Source organism: Thunnus thynnus, chromosome 15, assembly GCF_963924715.1.
Source record: "Thunnus thynnus chromosome 15, fThuThy2.1, whole genome shotgun sequence".
Classification (NCBI taxonomy): domain Eukaryota; kingdom Metazoa; phylum Chordata; class Actinopteri; order Scombriformes; family Scombridae; genus Thunnus; species Thunnus thynnus.
In genome coordinates this window covers 21,554,150-21,576,342 of record NC_089531.1, presented here as the reverse complement: position 1 = coordinate 21,576,342, position 22,193 = coordinate 21,554,150, and the positions used below count along the sequence as shown (strand labels likewise).

The 22,193-nt window shown below is 40.7% G+C and overlaps 1 protein-coding gene across 5 annotated transcripts in view; it reads right to left on the bottom strand.

The window, feature by feature from the left end:
• adgrb2 (adhesion G protein-coupled receptor B2) overlaps nucleotides 1–22,193 on the bottom strand; it is a 203,265-nt gene that overhangs the window by 78,219 nt on the left and 102,853 nt on the right. For all 5 annotated transcript variants that reach the window (XM_067611336.1, XM_067611338.1, XM_067611337.1 and 2 more), the window contains exons 5-15: nucleotides 22,018–22,179; nucleotides 14,309–14,473; nucleotides 13,744–13,908; nucleotides 12,165–12,266; nucleotides 10,778–10,884; nucleotides 9,587–9,781; nucleotides 9,066–9,134; nucleotides 8,400–8,508; nucleotides 7,959–8,105; nucleotides 2,367–2,454; nucleotides 1,330–1,432 (exon numbers count right to left, since the gene is read on the bottom strand). In XM_067611336.1, coding sequence (XP_067467437.1) covers nucleotides 1,330–1,432; nucleotides 2,367–2,454; nucleotides 7,959–8,105; nucleotides 8,400–8,508; nucleotides 9,066–9,134; nucleotides 9,587–9,781; nucleotides 10,778–10,884; nucleotides 12,165–12,266; nucleotides 13,744–13,908; nucleotides 14,309–14,473; nucleotides 22,018–22,179 — 1,412 coding nt within the window. The remainder of the gene's footprint in view (nucleotides 1–1,329; nucleotides 1,433–2,366; nucleotides 2,455–7,958; nucleotides 8,106–8,399; nucleotides 8,509–9,065; nucleotides 9,135–9,586; nucleotides 9,782–10,777; nucleotides 10,885–12,164; nucleotides 12,267–13,743; nucleotides 13,909–14,308; nucleotides 14,474–22,017; nucleotides 22,180–22,193) is intronic.

The window sequence follows — 22,193 nt, the reverse complement described above, 5'->3', positions numbered from 1 at the left end:
ATTTTACAATGTCGTTTTAATACATTTCCAACATTACTTTAGTCAACACAGCTATATTCTTTTTGAGGATAGTTATGCTGTAATGCAACTTTGTCCTGTGAAAGTATAAAACCTGCAAAACTAGACTTAGAGAGGATAACAATGGCCTCATCAAGACTGGCCGAGGTTATGCATATGTGTATACGCCCTCCACACACTGTCCCAGCCATGTGTTGTACTCTGTGCCAAAGAAGTGCCTGCCCTCAGCAGGAGCCTCCGGTAACTGTAGTAGTTCACAGCAGCATGCTGCGATCAGCATTGAGACATCATCCTCTATACACTGGGTGTGCAACCTACAGTACCTCTGCTTTGCCAAAAGTGTTTAAAGCAGAATAGGAGGATAAAAGATAGAGGTATATAATAGAAATGCCATAATTAAGTAATGAATCAGCAGTTTAAAGCAGAGAGATGGAGTGGCGGGGGATGGAAAATGAATACAAGTCTTTCTAATGAAACTGTGCAATAATTTTGACCCTCAGGTCCTGGTTGACATGGCAAGAGACCGATTTCATTGTAAATTTTTAGTATGCGTATATGTACACTGTGTGTGTGTGTGCAAGTGTGAGTGTGTGTTGTCTAGAGAGAACCATTAAATATTCAACATTATTTTAAAAACTGTGCCCACCTTTACACAGAAGAATGGCTAATGAATCCCACATCTTATTGAGGTTGTGAAGAGTGCCTCTCATTAAACTTGCACTTAGTCCTTTCCACTGAAGACACCCCACGAGTCATTTATAATAACACACTCCACTGTAATATAAACTGAATAGGTACCAGGAGACACTGCTATATAAGGAAGTCAAAAAGGTCTGCATTTATTCAGGCAATTCACCGAGCACTGTGGCACTTTATAGCATGCAGCATTTTCTTTCATCTGAACTCGGGGAAACATGGGTCAGCAGGGAGAAAAAGAATCCTTTAAAGCCTTAAACTAATTTATTTCCTCAGCCTAAGCTTGCTCAATATACAAGTGTATGATAAAAAATACAAACCCCTTGCATTAGAAAGTGCTTCATATGGAATAATTTACATTTTTGTTGCAAGTAACACACTTTAATATTACTGAGCAAATAAGGTGATTTTTCCGCTGGTTAGAAGTTACACACTACTTCAAATGAGTCTCAAGTGGCCGGGAATGTTTAGATGAGGAAAATGAAAGAGTAATATTCTCCGCTCCCTAATTGTACTGGATATTTATTTATTATATATTTTGCATCCCATTAAAACATATGAAAAGAGTGTAGCTCTTAGTTGGGGGTAGGAAAAAAATAGATTTATTTTTCTTACATTGAAAAGTGGTGAGAGCTCCACCACCACCATGGGCTCGCTGGGTTGTGGTTCCGGTCGTACTGTCACTGTTAGGATCTTGGAGTTGATCACCGCAGGGGGACTGCAAAGATACAAAAACACACAAAAAACAGCATTTTTTTTTTTTTGAGAATTGTACTACACATTCAAGTTTGGTTTACTCTCTCAGGTGATGTTTTGACAAGAAATATAATGGATATGCTGGGTTAGCTTGCATAAAGCCACAATACACACCCGATCCATGCTTTGGAGGGTTTTTTGAGCGTGTTTACAGAAATGAGTGAATACCTAAATAAATAAACATATAACTAATGACAGAGTGAGATAGTTCCTGAGTGAAAACAGAGCTCTGGACCTATTACCATTCAGCGGAGCTACAGGGAGAAAAGGGTTTTTAAAAGACTCGGCTCATCCACATCCAAGAGCACTGACCTGAATAAAAGGGCCCAGGGCCAGCACAAACACCATATCACAGTGGCCTTCTGACAACCTCTTGATTTCTCCTAACTTCTATTTTTGCAAATGAAAGTTCTATGCAAGTTTCAGGACCCATTAGTCCCGCACCCATTTGAAGCCCACTATACACTTCCAAAAATACATTGACAATGCAAAGGAAATGGAAAAAAAAAAAAAACATCCAAGGAAAATATACTTATTTGGAGATCCAAGAGACTTGTCTGATAACTAGACAGACACAAGGAGAGGAGAGAAGCGATAGAGATGATATAAGAGAGAAGACAGATGGAGAATTGGAGGGTTGGAATTAGATAGAGGGAAGAAGCGACAGAAGAAAGGGCACAGAAATAGAAAGGTGGTGAGGATGGAAACCAAAAAAAAAAACAATTCAAGAGAATATAAGGGAGATGAAAAGTTGTCAGAGAAAGTGTTTAGGAAAAAAAAAAGAGACGCAGAAAGGGAGAAGAAAGGACAGGGAAAGGAGCAGAAGACAAGATATAGTTTGAAATGATTAAAAAATCATGAATAATTAGTCACTGGATCTTATGAGAGGTACTCACTTTGGTGCTGGTAAGATGACACCCAACGTCCTGTACAAGATGGCTCCGATGACGTAGTACATTGTAGACTCTGAATCTGTCTCTGTCTCTGAAACACAGAACATTTTGCAGCTCATCAGCCCAAACAGATGCCATGCTTTGCCTAAAACATTCAATAATCATCCATCTATTGATCTGTCCATCCTTTCTTTTTTTTTCTGTGGAGTGCTGGAGCCTGAAAATTTCTTTGGACAACATTACCTGTGAGATACAAAGCCATATGTTCCATTTTTTACTCAGAAGACAAAGATAAGTCTTTATTGATTCCTGTGGGGGAGTAAACGGATAATTGCAGCAAGAATGTATCAAATACTTTGAGGACAAAATTCATGTTTTACACATCAACAAGAATATAGCTCGAGTTGCATGTTGGTAGTGAAAACAGAGAAGAGGAATATGAGTGGTAAAGAACTTTGGCTAAATAGAACAAAATCTGCTGATCTGCAATTCAAATTATAAACTGAAGTATGCTGTTGGTATCTGTAATAATGTGAAATAAATCAACTGAAAGCAAACACAGCCATTAGTTGGTGAAGCAAACAAGCGCGGATTTCATCTGTCTCATCAACCTGCTATTTCAGCTTCATTTACATTTACTCTTAAGCTGTCGCTGACACATGCTCAGTTGAAGAAAAGTTGGTTAATTGCTGCACTTTCCTGAAGCATGATATGACAGCTACAACCTTCATTCTCAGACTTATTATGCTTCTGTGTTGAAGACGTACCACCTACCCACTTAAGATTCTAGTTTTACACGTTGTGTGGGCGGACACACGATTTGTGTCAATTTTGTTTGCCTTCTTTTTGCAGCTAGTAGCTCACCTATTGCTCATCCTGACCTAATGCAGATGCCTCGTCTCTGTATTTATAAAGCCCGATATCGCAAATTTAGACCCTCGCCTCCATTCGGATAAGGAAACATCCCCACCCCTAATCGAAAAAGAAACTTGAAAGGGAAAAGTCAAGCAATTAATTTCAGCAACTTCTTTACAATAAAGTCAATGTGTTTCTGCACTCCTGTGTCAATGTCCCTATCCCTTTCTCCTTTTTCCTTTGTTCTAAATCCCCTTTTCTTTCTTTCTTTCTTGCAGGGGTGGCTGTGGCTCAGAGGCAGAGCGGGTCGTCCTCTAATTGGAAGATCGGCGGTTCAATCCCCGGCTCCTCCAGTCCACACGTCAAAGTCTCCTTGGGCAAGATACTGCACCCCAAATTGCTCCGGAGGGCTGTGCTGTCGGTGTGTGAGTGTGATGAGCAGATTGGCACCTTGCATGGCAGCCTCTGCCATCAGTGTGTGAATGTTGGCATGTATTGTAAAGCGCTTTGAGTGGTCGGAAGACTAGAGAAGCGCTATATAAATACAGTCCATTTACCATCTTTCTTTCCCTCGACTCAATACTCGGCCCTCTTATCTCTCTCTGTTGTTGCTGCCATTTTCTAACCCACTTTTCAACTTTTCCACCCTTTTCAACAGCCCTTCTTTACAACCCCTTGCCTTCCATCACTCCCCTCAGTGTTCTTTTGCCAAAAAGAGCAGGGTCTCCCAAGGAGACGTAGTGTCCCTCTGTAAATGTCACTTTGTCTCAAGTGAGGGAGGCGGAAGGAAACAGAGGGGAAAAGTAAGAGGGAAAGAGTTCATGTAGAGATATGCCACTCCCTCCTTTGCCCTTTTAGGAAGCAATGGAGGAGCATTGACAGTGAGAGGGGGAGAGAAAGAGACATAAGGGGCTGATGGTATCAAACGTACAGGGTGACTCATCCAAAATCTGTCTGCCTGCTGCAGAAGAGGTAATACTCAGGAAGAGAGATAGCTATGCAAGACAGATGAGAAGCGAAAGAGGAAGAGACAAAAAGATCTCTACAGTGGGAAAAAAAAAAAAAAAGCAATTCTGAGACTGTGAGGAGGCAAAAAAAAAAAAAAAACCCAGATCAAAGTCAGCTTGAGAAAGCCTGAGAGTGTGATGGATCCTAATTGGACAGTGTCTGCAAAGGCATGCAAATGAGAAAGTCAGTGTATTGTGGGTAAATGGTAAATCAGTGTGCGAGGGGGTGGCACTCCTACGCTTGGAGATGATTAATACCACAAAAGCACTCCACCAAAACTCTAATTTCCCATGAACTTTCGTCACTCTCCCCTTACTGAACATCTAAATGATTGGTGGTCAGCTGTAATCCAGCAAAATGGCAAACCACCAGTCACCAGCTGTGAATTTTAGTATGCCATTTGTCAGGAAAAGATATGCTTGGAGTTGATGCTAAGCCATAATTTATAGTTTTAATCAAAGATCGAAAGCTCCGTCCAAACGGTTCCACGTGAGTTACTCTTTTCCTTCAACCTGACTTCTTTCCTCTCCATTTTTGGTTTTTCAAAACTTTTGTACACTTCACAAAAGAACATTTTAAGAAATAAAAGCACTGTGGTAAAGCATTACTTCTGTCCAGTTGAAAAGACTGACAGGGTTATGAGCTCGAGCTCAGAAAAAATAATTGACTGCAATGTGATTTTCATTGCTACCAACAAAAGGTCAGTGATTTCATTATTTACACTTAAATGTCTCATATACTATATCACTCCATACCAGATTTATTTCAATTCAATTTTAGCTTTTTCTAAACTGGTCATGCTGCTGATTTTTAGAGGATTTGTTTGCCATTTTGGGAAATTCCTATATTTGACTTCTTACCAAGAGATAGATGAGATCGATAGCATTTGCAGATTAGCTTAGTTTAGCTTAGTTTGGCTAATTGGGAACCTGGCTCTGTCAAAAGCTCAAAAACATGCCTATCAACACCTCCAAAACTCACTAATTCACACATTGTATCTATTGTAGAAACAGAAACATAGCACTGAAGGGCTTTGGTTTAATAGTGACTTACTGTACATGCTATAACATTTCTTGCTGAGTGCAGCGACTTCCTGAAGTCTTGTCTCGTTGTCACTGTGTGGATGCCAAATGCCAAATTATGATACTTGCATTTCTGTTTGTGTTTGGATAAAACAAATGAGATGTTAATTAGTAATAAGTTAGATGTGCTGGTAAGTGTATCTTCATACTTTGGAGAGAGCCAGGGTAGCTTTTTAGCTAGCTCCTCCTGCCTCCAGTTTTTATGCTAAGCTAGGCTATTCACCTTCATACTTCACACACAGAAATGAGAGTGGTATTGATTGTCATAACTCACTCCTGTCAAGAGAGCAAATAAGAGTATTTCCTAAAATGTCGGACAATTCCTATTAAACATAAATAATCATTGTTTCAGCACATTTAATGGCCCCATATAGTCAACTTGGAAACTCAACACAGTTATAGTTAAAACTGTGAATATTAAGTCAGTCTTCAACATATTATTAGAAAGTAGAGCTTATGTGGTCTGTGTTCTTGTTTGAGTAATAATCCAAAGTTAACGGTGCATTACCAGATGCATGTACCGGTAATGGCGTATTTGAAATATGAAGCCATCGCTGGCTTGTGTGTTTGGATGTATGTGTGCGCATGGCTACGAGACAGAGAGTCTGTATGTGAGTTTGCCGGAGAAAAAGAGAGAGACAGAGGAGGGAGGGAGTTTGTCACCTCGAAAATCAGTGAAGAACAGTCCCGGCCTCTGCCCAGTGAAGCGATTCATGAACCTATCAATTGGCTGTGTGTGTATGTGCGCCTGTGTGCGCACATACACACACAAAAGGTGCCAATGGGCCTTTATGAGCATGTTTAAGCTGTCCATCTGAGACAGGCTTTCATTACAGGTTAAATGAACCAAACAAACTGATAGCAATCAACTGAAGACCTCAACTTATGGACTGCCAATGGGAAGAGGCAGAGTTCCCACAGGGCAGAGTACTAATAATGTCCTAACTCATGAGGCTATATGCGGTTTGGATGAAACGATTTACCAAATAGCATAGGCTAAAATGGCAAAAGCATGTGCTGAATATCGTATGAGAGAATGGTAGTGTAAATGTGAGGCAGTCAGTCACTTTTATTGCACAACAAGCACTGCGAGAGACAAAACATTCAATACCGCAAACTATGAGGATAATGAACAAAAAAACTCAGATGGAGGGAAAAAAAAGGCATAACAAGCAGAAGGAAGCGAAAAAAAGAAAGACAGGATGAATGGAGAATAAAAAAGAAGGAAACATTGCAATGCCGCAGTATTAAACAAGCTCCAGCTAACACTCCTTTGTCTCCAATCGCAGTCAAACATTTATCCTTTGAGGTATCTGAATTTGCTGTTCCATAAAACGTGAAAAAAAAACCCTGAACAAAACAACTCATAAGCAGGTTCTGTTATATAAAAGCAAGGTGGATGGTTAGATGGTAGATTGATTTAGAGGCAGCGCACAAAAGCATATTACATTGAGCATAGACAGAGAGAGAGTAGGTGAGTTAGCATACAGGATGTCTTGAACCAATCAAAGAGAGTCACTGTTATCAGTGCAAGTCAAAGGTCTGAGACAGCTCTGTTCTCTTGGTCTGTAGCCTCTCTGAACTGTAATTTGGGCAGGGGATGGGGTGTCAGACAGGAAGTCGGCCAGTGTAATTTCCTGTGGGATGTGACCTTTTGCCTTCATTGGTAGTGGATTGCATCTGCCACAGTAATTCTCTTATCTAATACAAACCACTTTCTTCCCACTCTATTTAAGTCAATTTGTTTCCTTTTTACAACTTTCTATCAGCTTCCTGATATCTTCTTTCTATTTATATTCTCCCCGACCTTTATTTCTAGGTATGGGATCGGACGATCACTTTGATTGTTTCTTGGCTTTACTTAAAACCACGGGGAAAAAAAAAAACAAATCACAACAGTTATAACTGACAGCAGTTAACTCTCATGTTGCTAAAAGCAAAGACACACCTTTCAAAATGGTGTGAGGACTTGATGCGCTCAAGGGGATACAGCATGCTTCTTAACAAATGAAAGACCTGCATCTTCTTGAGAAAACCTCCAGGGCCTCTTTTCAGTCTAAATCCTTCTCAGCATTACCCTTCCATGTCCTTGAGAAGCTTTCTATCTGCTTCCATGAGACACATCTCTGAGTACATGAAGTCACACTGGGGATCGCTCTTCTTAGCGAGCTGGTCTGACCTTGGCTGAAGAGAGTGTTGAGTGGGGTGATAACAGGTTCTTATATGTGTGAGAGTGAGGATGACAACTAAAAAAAGATCTGAATCATGCTTGTGAGCTTAGTGCTCATACCTGACTGAAGACAGACTTCTGGAACTTCTGTTTTGATCTTAAAACCACATCATTGCTTAATTTTGATAGTGATGGTGAAATCTGTTTAGCATGCCTTGATTCTTCCGTCCAAATTACTGTTTCTAGAAAAACCTCACCAAGGCTGGAGCAGATCCTGGCAGAGGGCATCTCAGCCTCCCCAATCATAAAAAATAAATCCATATCATACCACCTGTATAAGCTGTATTCAGTGATGGCCTCAAGGTCACCCTGAGTCAGTGCGCCTTTAGTTTAGAGATAAAACAGAGATAAAGATTTCTACCAAAAAGCCCAAAGTTTGAACAAACCCCAGGCTCTGCATATATGTCTTATTTCTCCTACCTTCGTTCGGGACGGTGAAGACCTCTTTAGGGATGTAGAGCTTGTCCTCTGCTGTTCTGGCCCAGTCCTTCATCCCTCTCCGGCCCTTCATGGGGAAGTTGATATCACTGGAAACTGCTGACACCGGCTCTCGCTGGATGGTTATCACTGGACAAACAAGAGATACCAGATGTTTATGTGTTTTGGAAATGAGACTCAGCCCTACAGTGTATTAAAGACAGATAATTTGGCAGCGATTTTGCTATGAAAAAAAAAAAAAAATCAGACACTATGTTAGGGAAACTTGGCTGAAGACAGAGAATGATAAAAATTCACTCCTATATTCTAACCCTTATTCTATAAGATAAGTCAAATGCCTTTTAACAGTGATATTGATGATGAGATAATCTTTTATCCCTCTCTGTCATGTCCTGTCATGAGGCAGCACCGTGCGACACTCACTGAGGTTGTTGGTAACGACTAGAAAACTCTGAAAAGGCTTTTGAGCCTCTCCGATGAGGTGAATGAAATCCTCTAATATCCTCATCAACAGCGCAGCGCCAGGAGCGACCTGTAGATGGAGAGATGAAAAGAGGGAGAGGGGTGAGTGTCAATCTCGTTGCCATCATAATTATAATCCACGGCTAACCTTCTACGAGATGTGTCTCACCTACTGAAATATTTTTTTTTATTCATTGCATAATCTAGAGTACCAAATGCGTTCCAGGGCAGTAAATTGTAACCACGTGGGATATAATATCAGATTTGGTTGCTTGTTTATCGTGTCCAGATGGCAAGTAAACACACCTCAACTCAAGGGCATCGAGCTGGGTCACGCACAAAAACGTACTGATGTGCAAAGATGCACACACACACACACACACACACACACACACACACACACACACACACACACACACACACACACACACACAGACACACAAAATAATGAATAGGTAGCTGTTGTTTTTAGTAAACAGGTGGGTTTTTTTATGACTCTAATAATGAAATGTTAACGTGAGATATGGTCAACCCCAACAGCCCACCCTACCCCACCTCCCACATACACCTTTAGTCAAACTTATGCACATACACACACACACACACATATATAGATCTATGCATTACCTGATGAGCGTCCTCCCATTTCTCTAGGTTTTCCATGTCCAACATGTGGCTGACTATCTGGAAGAATTTCTAAACACAAGATGAAGATGTGCTCAGTTGATAATGCAGCACTACCACCATTTGTTATCTCATTTGTACGTGCTCACATGCACACTAAACGTTAGTCATGGCCCCTTATTATTTAGCTACCCTGCACCCACCAGCCGAAGGGTACTGCAGTTTATTCTCTGTCAGATCTTCTGTACATGAGTGTATTGTAAAACAAAATAACGTCTGTTAAATGACTGGTTGAGATAGGAGCGTTTTGCAGTCTTACAGGCAGTGAAAAAAGGAAAAAGAAAGAAAAAAAAACACTGCTAAAAAAAATCCCCTTTGAGGCCATAGCAACTGTGCAGCTGTAGTTCATTGCTATGCACACCCCGTGCAGTAAAAAGCGGACTATGACTACATGTTCTGTATGGTTTTGCAGCTTGTGGGGGGGGGGGGGGCTTCGACAGAAAGGCTTAGCGGCTTCGCCCTACCTGCACGTCGTCGGGAGCTGGGATGTAGGTTGCTCTTTTGAAGGTGTCCGTCACATTTCGCAGGATCTCCGTGGAAAAGAGAAGGTCGCCACTGTAGTAGCTCCTCCTCTGCAAGAGCTCCAGGAGACTCCTTACGATCTGAGACATGCCCTCCCCAGCCAGGGTCCTCTGACCCTTCGCGAGATGCTCTCGTAACTACAATGTGAAGAGAGAGACAGGAAGTGAGAGTGCGCTTTGGAAGTCGATGGTTTCGCCACTGACAGGTATAGTCAAGATGATGAAATGCATGCCCATAGGCACTTACCATAGCACAAGTGTGTATGCAGCTGGTAAAAATGTCAGAAACAGCTAGACTAAACAAACCAAAGATCATGTTTTTTTCTCCTAAGAAATCACAGAAATATTCTGGATGTAAAGTGAGGGAGATGTTTAAAGACAGGCATATATATGCACTACATGGTGGGATTTTTTTTTTTCTCCTTGTGCCTAAAATAGGCAAGTAAAAAGAGGCCTAGCATCAGTCTCAGACAGAAATTGGATCTCATTACTTCAGAAAAAGATACAGAAAGCAATCCTCTGTGTGTATGTGAAATGCAGAGAAAGAGAGAGAGAGAGAGAGAGAAAGAGAGAGCCAGGGAGAATAGAAGATAACAGCAATCACAGAAAATTAATTATTGACTCCTGGTGTTAATGAAAGGTTGGAACAGAAGCTAACAGTGCAATCAGCTCTCACGTACAATCCCTGACCCCCATCTCCTTCTGCCATCATTGAGGAGATGGAAAGGTTGAAGTTCACAGAGCAGGAAAACAGTCTGGCTGATGAACACATTCATTAGCTTTGTTCATTAATTGATAAGTTTGAGCGCAAAGCTCTGGAAAAGCTAATTAGAGATACCGGCGAGCCATGAGTAAAGACACTCCTCTATTTTGACTAAACTTTTTAAAAAAAGAAAGTTGAGGAGAGTAGCATGATGGGTGGAAAAGGAATGAATTTGGGAAAAGACCAACTTTTTTAAAAACAGATATAGGGAAGGAGTTATGATAGAGAGGTGCTGCAACTATCTGTCTTCAATGATGTGATCTAGAACAGTATACATATCTGTTTTCTTCTCGCTGAAGATGATGAAAAGCATAATTTGTAGAGAGAGTTCCTGAATTTTGTGAGTATGTATTTGTTAAAAGCGAACTTACAGATAAATGTAAATATCTATATTCAAGTGAGACGCATCTGGCGAAGCTCGGAGGACCCCAGAAAGCAACTCCATTATTGTCCAGCATGCAACGACGACTAGCAGATCCTGGAAAAAGAGAGAGAGAGAGACACAAACACTTAATATGGAATTCATCAAATTTTCAAATGAAATCTGCCCAAGGACGGTTTGGCAGCTCACACCTGCTCATTAACCTGGCACACAGCGAAAAAATCTGGTGGAGGCTGCTGAATAGATGACTGAGAAAAAAAACATTTCTCCAGCCAAATAAATATGCACTGAGTTAACTAACTACACTAGCAGCTCTGCCCTTTTATGAATAGTAGATTGACTTAAATAAACTATAAAGTTATTCAGTTAATTAAATTTAACTCAGATATGATGTTCTTAAAGCTATAACTGGCAGGCTACTTGAATCAGACAAGCATGTTTTGATGTCAAAGCCAATGCCATAGTTTGAAAGATGTAGAAGCACGCATTTACATTACGAGAGTTCTGAACCACATCTGCTGTTGGCTGAAATTCTGAGGAAGACTGTGTGTAGGAAAAAAATCAACCAAAAAAAACAAAAAACAACAAGGTTCGGTCTTGTTTCTGCTATTTGAAGTTAAAAGAAAAGGTCTGGCAGGCTGCTGTTTGAGAAACTCTGCAGTTCAGATTAACATTACTGTTATACACAAATAAGGTTTGACTGCATCCAAGCAGGACATAACTGTTGCACTAATTAAGGGTAGATGTTGGATAATGCATTAGTTGGAAATTGTAAAATAGCTACTACTGCATATCAAAGCTCTTAACAGTTGTACTATTTAGGGACAACCCTTTTGATAAGCCTCTGAATACTTATTCATTCCAAACATAGGAGCACATCAAACTTTTAAACACACGCAATCCAATTATTATTTTATCTGGTTTATAATGTTTTCTTTGGTGCTAAAGACGTCGTTCCTGTGCCACTGTTACACTGCAGATCTCACACATGACAGTCAAACAGTAAAAGCTGTACGGTGAGGTTTTTAATGTCTTGGATTGTCTGTTGAAATGTGCATTTCTGTGGGCTAATTTCTTCAGCTACCATTTGTACTGTGGCTAGCTTTACTTATGCTAATTACCTTGTGCTAACTTAACCTCCATTCATGGGGTGAACAAACATCTTTTGCTCCTGTTGGACATTTTTTATGTCAGTTGGACATTTTCATCTTGAAATTTTCTTTTCTGTTGAGTAAGTCTGAGTTTCTGTAGGTACTGCTGTTGGACATAAAGTCAGTTTATGTCAAGTGTCATTCAAGATGTGTTCACTATTGTTTTGTCTGACAATGTTATCACTGAGTAGCTAACAGACAGCTTAAGCACGTTACGTGACTGACCAGTGGCGTTAGTTGGACACTTGTTGTAGACAGTTTCTCCAGCTGAGGCTCTCTTCCATGACATAGAGAGAAGGTGCTCGTCTTTACATATCTCGTGAGGAGCTGTAAAAGTAGGCGAGAGACACGGAGAAAAAGTGAAATGAGGCACATTCTTTCAGGCACGCAGAGAAAGAAAAATCACCACGTTCACACTCCCCGCACACGCATACACACACACACACACACACATAGCCAGAGAAAAAACAGGGAGACAGAAAAGCACAAAAAAACAAGATTCAAATCAATGTTCTCCTGCAGCAGCTTCCAATCTTATTCCCTTGTACATTGCTCAGTGCTCTCTGTCAGTGTCACTGCCTCAGTACAGTATCTCATTCCCTCTTCATCTTACCCCCTCTCTTTATTCATCTGTTTTCCCCCCCTCCCTCTCTTTCATAACCCTGATGAAAAAAAACGGGGGAGAGCGCTCTGAAGATATTCCGAGGGGGCAGAGGAGTGTTGGCAGCGGCGATGCAGAGAGATGAAGAGGGACGGAGAGCGGAGAGAGTGAGAGTGAGTGAGAGAGAGAGAGAGAGATACAGAAAGCCAGAAAATATGAAATGATGTTCCCCTGCAATGCCAACAGACAAGATCATCGTCTTGTGTAAAAGAAGCTTGAGAGCTTCTTAAAACAAAGGGGTCATGGTGGAGAAAACACTCAAAAAGTTTATCATTTGTAGCCTGTCGGAGCTCAATGCAGGCATGTACACATGTGGCATTCAGGCTTGCACAGAAAACACACTCGCATATTCACACGCACACACACACACACACACACACACACACACGGCGGCTCAGTCAAGAGGCATGCTTATTAAAGCACGCTGTTTCCTGCAATGCTGACACTATGACAAATCGCACCAAGTGGGCCATTGAACATCTTCGCCCTCCACCAGGGGAGAGAAAGCACAGACAGACGGAAAGAAAGCGAGCGCGAGAGAGAGAGAGAGCGAGAGAGAACGCGAGGGAGATTAGTGTTAAAGAGGAGAGATAGAAGGAGAGACAGATTATCTCACAGGTAAACAGCGAGGATAAAAGGAGAGCACCATAAGGAAAGGACATGCGAAATCAATGAAGAGGTAATGACGGATGGGTATGTGAATTGACAAGAAGGAAGACAGATGCGAGACAGATAGAGATGAGAAAGACTGCGGTTCTGAAATTGCAATGGAAGCCTTTGGCTGTGGTGCGAACCACTGGGAATCACTTCCATTCTGCCTGACAAATACTGTGAATGTGCAGATTGGGCACACATACAGACAGACACACACACACGCACACACACACGCAGTCTTATTATCTCTCTGTCAGAGACCCAAACACACTCGGAGAGGCACGCGGAGAAAATGCAGGCAAGCTGGAAAAAAAAAAAAAAAAAAAAAAAAGTCTGTCGAAAAACTGTTTATACAGACTTGTGAAGCATGAATAATATATACATAAGCATATATTCTGTAGTTCTCCCTCTTCTTCTCAACTATCTCTCTCTCTCACTCTCTCTCACACACACACAAACACACTCGCGCACTTCAATGGAGTCACTGACCCGGGCATTTCTTGTCATTGCAGGACCGAACCTCCTCTCCTGAGCCGTCGCAGGGGTATCCCTGTATCCCGGTGCCCTCGCACATCCTGAAGCGCCGCTGCCAACCGGAGTCACATGTTTTGCTGCAGAGACTCCAGTGGTTCCAGCTGCCCCAGTTACCTCCACCTAGAACAGGAGCGAAGCAGGAGGGAGGGAATTGAGTGACGCATGTAAGGTGAGGGAAAATAGAAATGGAAGATGTTGATGAATAGTAAAATTAGGCTACAACTAAGGAAGAGGATTGGCAACTTTCTTAATTTTTTTGGAATGAAAACCAAATTAAGTCAATATGAGCCTGTTCTGGGGCCCAGGCTCATTAAAGCACACTAGTATTTTTGTCCTCTGGGGCCCCTGTTGAAACAGTCTTGTAAGCCAAATTTGGTCCCAACCCACAAATTGCTGGCATGTGGAACGCAAATCAGAGGCGACCATGTAGATGCCTTTAGATAATGCATGTTCCATGTTTGCATAATGGCGCTTGAGAGCATGTGAGAGTGAATACTAAGCATTAATTTGTTTGCCTTACCGCTGCACGAGGGGTTGGTGCATTCTCTGCTCTCCTGATGGGGGCCCTTACACTCAGCCCAGCCGTGCACTGACGCACTGCAGCGCCTCTGCCTCTGCTGGCTCCCCGTGTTACAAGTCACGCTGCATTTCGACCAAGGCCCCCACTCCAACCACTGGCCCTCCACTGGACACGTAGAGAGAGATAGAGATGGACGTGGATAAAGAGAGACAGAGGGACGGATGAAGATGGACCGAGGAAGATTTTGAGAGACACGAGGGAATCAGGGTAAATCGTTCCAGATTTTTGGAGAGAAGGGAAACAGGGTGTAAGGGGGAAAAAGAACGGTTGGAAAGTGAAAGGGAGAAAAGAGACAGGACGGAGAATGTGAGTAGAAGTATAAGTGCACAGAATATAGAATGAGTTAAGACGGAGAGAAAATAAATTACAGAGGCTATTTGGCTTTCCATAAATAGCAACAAACAAACATAACACTTCATGGGTCTGTGGACATTTAAATATTTCAATCTGTTATGAAACAGCTGAATACAATTCTATTCATGCTTTGTTTTAAAGAGTTCACACGGAGAGCAGTCAGTTGGATTTTCAGCGTTATTAGAAAGGCACCGCATTTCATCTTCCGACTGGTGTTTGTGCAGAAATACATATATTTGAAAAAAAAATAAAATAATTTCAATAGAATGCAGTACTGCCTGTCAGACATTGTATGAATACCAAGCAGCTTAACCAAAGCCTGATGACATGCACCGGTATAATCAAAGCTCCCACTGTCCCCTTTAGTAGGTGGTAGAAAAGGGAGCATTGCCAAAGTAACTGAGTTGTCAAATGAAATATCCAAAATGCAATAAAATAATGATAATCAAGAAGAAAAGATTTGTTTTCAACTTCAAAGCTAGTAATAGTTTAGACAGTTTGGAGGATCTGTGCCACAGAAAATGTTCTACTGTGGAGATGTTTGGCTGCAGGTAAAATAAACTGTCAGCGAATACTAACTGTCCTTTTTGACATCTTTGTAACAAAGACATCGATTATTGACCTGTGACCATTGTCCTTTAAGATTCCTGAAAACTGTTGAATAAAGAGACTCAATATCACATTGTACTGATTGTTAGTTCCTGCTATTCTTCTAAAATTTGAAAAAAAAAAAAAAACCCAAAGACCTTGCTGAGCAAAAATCACAAACCTTGTCCTTTGACATGTTAAACAGCAGGCTGACAAAAGGACACTTACATTGACTAGTCAAGGAATGCTAGATAATGCATCTGTATTACTGCAGTCTTTCTGTATCACTGTATTAGAAGACCTTGAGGTTATTGTGCCTGAATAACATTGTCACACCCATCCTGGTTTAATTAATATGCAGCAACGAATTGCACTGAATATTTGATTGTTATTCTCATATTAATAGTTCACACCTTCTCTACTGCTGTCACACAAACACACATTCATTTTGGTTAAGCAACAATGCAATACCTCTTACTGTTGGCAGCGGTGTCGCTTATGCTGAAAAAAAAAAGACAATTTATGTGTTGCCTTGAGTTGGATTACTTGTGTGCTCGAAATATGCTCTCATTTGTTTTTGCTTGTCAAATTTAAAAAAGAACCCTAACCCAACAAATTTCAAATTCTGAACAATGTGTAACTATTTGATGAGAAAACACCATTCACCCAAATTTATTTAAATGTTAAAAGCAGCTTGGCTTGGTTAAACCAGCAACTGGGAACAGAATATTGACACATTATTGCCTTTATGCTGGTTATAACTTCATATGTTGTGCAGGTGAACTTGTTAACAGTCTTCACTGATATTTATAACAGGTCTCTCAAAGAATGCAAAGTTCCTGCATGTTTTAGGTCCGCTGTCATAATCGTTGTGCCTAAAAAATCCAAAATAAATTGCATAAGTTGTTGTGTCCCTCTGTCTCCATTCCATCCTGTAGCCTTTAGAAGCTCCTCCTTATGCATGGCTTCTCTTTGTGGACTATAGCTCTGTTTTTAAATATAATATAATACAGGTTGTCAAAATTAACAAAAGGCTCTCTAAAACCCCGTGCATAAACGCTGGTGCCCCTCAGTCAGGTGCGTACCACCTGCGTATCACCTCTCCTGTGTTCACTACACACAAATGACTGCATTTCACATTGTGACTGTTAAAATATTTAAATTTGCTGAGGAAATAACAGTGGCAGGGCTGATCTCATGTGACAATGAATCAGCCTATAGAAATGAGGTCTTGTCCCTGGTTAAGTGGTGATGTCTCTACAACTTGAAACTGAATGTCTCCAAATCTAAAGAGCTAGTGGTTGAGTTTCGGAGAGACGGTGAGACTCTCCCACCACTGACCATCAATGGCCTGGAGGTGGAAAGAACAATCATCTTCTTCTCTCTGAACTGGGATGACAACTCAATCTGGATCATCAAAAAAAGCTCACCGAAGACTCTTTTTCCTGCACCAGCTCAAAAAGTTTAGGGTTTTCCAGAAAGGTGATGTTACAGGTCTACCGAGCTGTGACAGAAACTGTTCTCACCTTTTTTTATATATCTGTATGGTATGGCAACTCCACAGCACAGCTGGACAGAATTGTTTGCTCTGGCTAGAAAATCATCAGCTGCAAACCCCCATCTCTGACATCTACGAGGCCCGCATTCAGTGCAAAGGTCTAAAAATACTACAGGACTCCACACACCCTGCCAACCCCCTTTTAATAACTCTCCCCTCAGGAAAAAAAGACTCAGGGCCATCAAAACTAAGACATCCCATTTCCTCAACAGCACTTACTGCAGAACCATCCAATTACTAAATGGCTCCCTAATTCTGCATCAGCACTTTATGAAAGCAAAGCATTAACTACTACTGTATTTTAAAGCACCTGACATTTTATTCTTCTTTTGCACTAGACTTTCCTCTTCGATTGTTAATATCTTACATACATGGATGTATGTAATGTTTTATGGGGTTGGGGTTATGTGTTTTTTTATTATTATTATTATGTGACTTGATTCCTAACAACTAAGTCTTGAATCTACTGATTGCAAATTGCCTAATGCGCTGTTTAAACATCCAGCAGTCGTGTTTCTGCCCACCTGATTTAGAGACACTCCCTTTAGTTCTGTTTTGCTTTCCACCAATTCTTGAGGGAAACATCTGGCTCTTAGCAGCTACATACTCTACTGTAATCACCAGCGATTTGTTAAGTTTGTCTGCTTTTTAGTGCTGATTTTTATCTTGCTGCTACCAGTAACAAGGTTGATGAGAATGGTGAGGGTGATTCAGAACAGTAAGGTTGCAGGTCATAAACCTAAAACAAGAAGACGATAATAGCTCAATAGAACTGAGTGGGTGAGAATTCTCTGTAGGTTTGTCACTGCGAGTGAAATTAGTTTAATATATATATATATGGAATGAATTAAATTTGAAAACTGCTGAACTACAGCACTCATGCAGCAGCCCAGCTTTTGTGGATTGCGCTATAGGATTGTACACTAGCCTGCCTGTTCTTCTCTATATTAACGAGAATAGCAATTCAAAGAATTGATCTTGTTTGGGCTCAGAATGATATATTGAGGCATATATTCTACACACAGAGGTTTTAAGTAGAATAGAAAGTGAAGTACAGTGCTGTAAATGTATTTGTCTGGCTCTCCCAAGAGGGGAGGGCATTGCCAGCTCTCATTGGTAATGTGGTCAATCACGCTGTGTGTGACTCTTACAGTGTTCCAGCTAGCTGCGACACCAACACTGTGTGGAGATGACATACATAGAATGAATTGTGAACTTGAATTGAAGTGTGAACATGACTAATCCAAAGTAATGAAAGTGTCAAAAAAAAAAACTGCTTACATGAGAAAGAAACCATAAAAACATATTAGATTTTTAAATATAGTCTCATCTCTCTGTCATTGTGAGAACACTTACCCTTCAAATACAGGAACACATACAATCACACAAAAATTAAGTATACACGGTGGCAGGAGGCTTGTCAGCATGTGTGTAGATATGAATAGCAAAATATGGTTTCAATCAAGAGCAAAAGCTGTTCATTTTAAGCAAAACAAGCTACATACATGCAAAGACAGTTCCCGCCAGGCCAGATAAAGCACCACAACAAACAACAAACATACAAACAGCTCTCTGACAGGAAGCTTTTTTTTCTTGGCAAAGCCAGAAAAATATCAATTTGCCTGCAACTAAGACATAGCCAATAATTCCTGCATATGCTTGGCTATGAAAGGACTGTTTACATTGTGAGAAAAAAAAAAAAAACGTAATGGCAATTTCCAGCCGCTCTCTGCCTACATATAAGTGCCTTTCAGTTCCTGATGATAGCTCTGAAACGTCTAATGTGATGATTAAATTAATTATTCATGTATGAAATTGCTGCTGATTTTACTCTTAGCATGTTGATTGTCTTCATTTGATGCAACATCTGTCATATTAACATTTGCAGCTCTGCCCACATACACATGCATTTGTTTGATGTGTTATCTTAGCATGTGTCTACAAAAGAGACAAGCCAGTGTAACGGACAAATAGTTATAGTAAGAGAGTCCAATTAAATTAAAGCTGCAGCAGATTACATTACTGCTAAGACAGTATAGCATACTGCTATGCTATATTGCATAGTATACAGTCTGGGTATATGTGCACTATGATCCAATCACTGAGACACATATATATATAAACAAGCACATGCACGCACACACACAGACACACACACACACATATAGACAAGATCCATCAAAGCTCTTTTCTCTATGTGTGGACGTTTCTGCCAAAAGGCCTATGCTGGTATTCATCATTTCAAAGGACCATTGCCTTTGAACTCCCAAAAGCACACTGAATCTGTTGTGATAGATTCACACACACATACACAAACACATAAACCATATGAAAACACACATACACAGATTTCCTTAAGGCCCTTGAAGAAAGAGCCTACCCTTTCTCCCAAAACCCTCTTTTTCCATCACTGTTCCCAAAACAGCATGGAAAAACATCCCGGAGGCCATGCTTTAGATTATGACGTCTCCTTATTCCTCCTTCTTTGAGCCATAAGTTTGCAGCTTCTTTGTCTGGCAATGGGGACAGTTTTGTTTTATTTAAATATTAACCTTATAAAATCTCAGCTTTGAAATAAATAAATACATTTTAAAAACAAAACTTCGACTAAAAAGCTCTAGCCTAGATGGGCTCCAGTTGCATTCACATACATGTAAAGGCGGCGTACATCCGCGGTCCGCAGGAAAATGATACAGGATTCTTTGCCATGGCAATAATAAATAAAAAGCACTTACCCTGTGATAATTGCTCAGCCCATGAGTGATTACATACTATACAAGCACACACTCTCACCGGACTAAAATCAATTCAGAGGGAAAAAAAAAGGTATTATTCAGTGAGCAGCCACCAATTTAGCTATAAACTGTCTTATGTTTTAGTGTCTGTGCTTCCATTAATGCCATTATTCCAACGTTATGCAAAAACCATTCATATTCTGCCAACAGAGAAAACACAGAACAAATTAAATCACTGAAATGAATATTCCTTTCTAATGTCAATGCTTTCAAAGTAAGTGGCTTTCCAAAGGGACACTTCAAATACAGCATTAAAACTGCACAGAGACAATGCACATACCTAAAGTACACTTGAAGTCTTAAAAGGCCAAATGCTTTTCCTTTGTGTCAGATTTGGACTGTAACCTATTTAAAGAGTAAATGTTGATATTTACATTTCAAGAGATAAGATAAAGTCTCTGTTGGTCAATTCATGCCCTGCTGTTTCTTCAGAGACCGCTCCACTGAGATTTTGTTTCAATCGCTAGTCGGTCCTCTTCCACACCAGTGGCAGCCTGATAAAGATGTCTCAGCTGGACAGTCTGAGCCAGATTGGTATAAAGTCCTGAGGTGCCCTCGACATCAGAATTAGATGGGGCTGCACTGGCGACTTATAGCAGTTCTTGACAAGGTATGGGCCTAATAGGTAATCTCAGAGACAATAGCTGAGGAGCCGCACTGCACTGCTCAGCAATCTAAACCAAGCCAACCGTGAACGAAGCATAGAACTCCAACCTAAAGGCTTTGCTAGGCAGCGATCCTACATGATGGCTGGAGTGAGAGTTTGAAAAGTGGGGTCTGAATCCCATGGCTAATGAAGATGGAAATGAAAAATCTAGTGGGGATACAGGAGTTAAAGCAGTGAGCATGACCAGACAGGAAAGAGGGGGTTTATGCTGTATTCACGCCATGTCAACAGAAAAATGTAAAAAAAAAAAAAAACATATACATATATATATATATTATGACTTGGAAGTGTACATGTGTTATTCCAAGTTGGTTACCCTCATTACTAGATGACTGGAAATTTAACCTAAATTGGCTATTTTTATAGTGTTGCATGAGCTACATTCGGAGCAGTTTCTTAACAAGTGAAACCTGATACAAATAGATAGTGTATGGCTCCTTTACACATCAGACAGTCAATTGACTTATGATTATAGTCAATATAACAATAAGTCAATAGCCAAAAGCTAATGCAAGCATGGTAACATAATCACAATGACAATGCTACCATGCTGCTCTTTAGCAGGCCAATGTTTACTTTCTTAGTTTAGCATGTTAGTATGCTAACATTTGCTAAAGTTTAGGGAGTGTCATTAGTTTTGTTGGTATTTGGTAAACTGAAGTATTGGACAAATTGGATGAGCTAAATGAAAAGTTAAAGATCATCAAAGTTATCACAATTTCATCCTGATGAGGGCATGAATGTCTGCACCAAATTACACGGCAACACATCCTGTAGTTTTTGAGACATTTCAGACTGGATCAAAGTGGTGGACCAACCATCCAACCAACTGACTGACTGACCAACCTACTGAGCAACTGACATTACCCTGCATAGAGCCATGCAGCTAATGTGGCTGAAGAACAAAATAAATACATGAGCAAATTACTCATGATGCAGAGCTTGTCCATATATTGCATCAGTCAACAATAAATTGTCATTTTATTACTACTGGTGTTAATTTAGATGTACAGTAATTGCCAGCAACGGTGGCTTTGGATCCAATTTTGCAGCCATCATTTTGTTGACACTTTGGTAGTTCTGTTCACCAAGGCCGAGATATTGCAGCTGTCAGAAACTCCTGATATTTCAGACTCAGAATAGACCCTTTTCACAACATTTTTTACTTGTCAAAGCAGGAAAAGTACATGTGAAATTAATAACATTAATGATGGCTGCCTTCTATCTAGGTGAGCCAGGGCTCCGGTATTATGCGTGCTCACTCACTGACGAGGCTTACAGTTGATGGAGCGGCATCAGCATTAATGTTATTATTTATACCTGTCTCTGTCCTGCTTTGACAAGTCACAACGTCTGCCCTGAAAAGAGTCTATTATGACAGATGAAAATTAACAGTTTTTCACGCTCACTTGCTTGTAATTACGGTTTGCACAATATGACGTGAATGCAGCATTAGATGACATTTTAACAACAGAGAGAGACTTGATAAAGAGCTATAATGAAAGAATAATGTAAATGCATATACATGTAAAGTCAAAAGTAAGTGACCCAATTGTTTTTGGTTTTGATTTTTGGATTGTGACTTGGAGGAAAAAAAGAGGAGAGAGTTGTTGAATAGGTAGACAGTCAAAGAGAGAGAGAGAGAGAGAGAGACTGGGTGTGTCATGTAAATGGGGATGGTACTAACCAGGGCACACTGCTATGTTGCAGAGTTTGGTCTGTGTCTCGGGCCGTCCACAAGCCACGACCCCGCCTCCGTTCACACACTTCCTGGTTCGCGTCCTGGAGCCCCGCCCACAGGTCACAGAGCACAGACTCCATGACGACCACTCCTCCCAAAGCCCATGCACTGGAAACACCCAC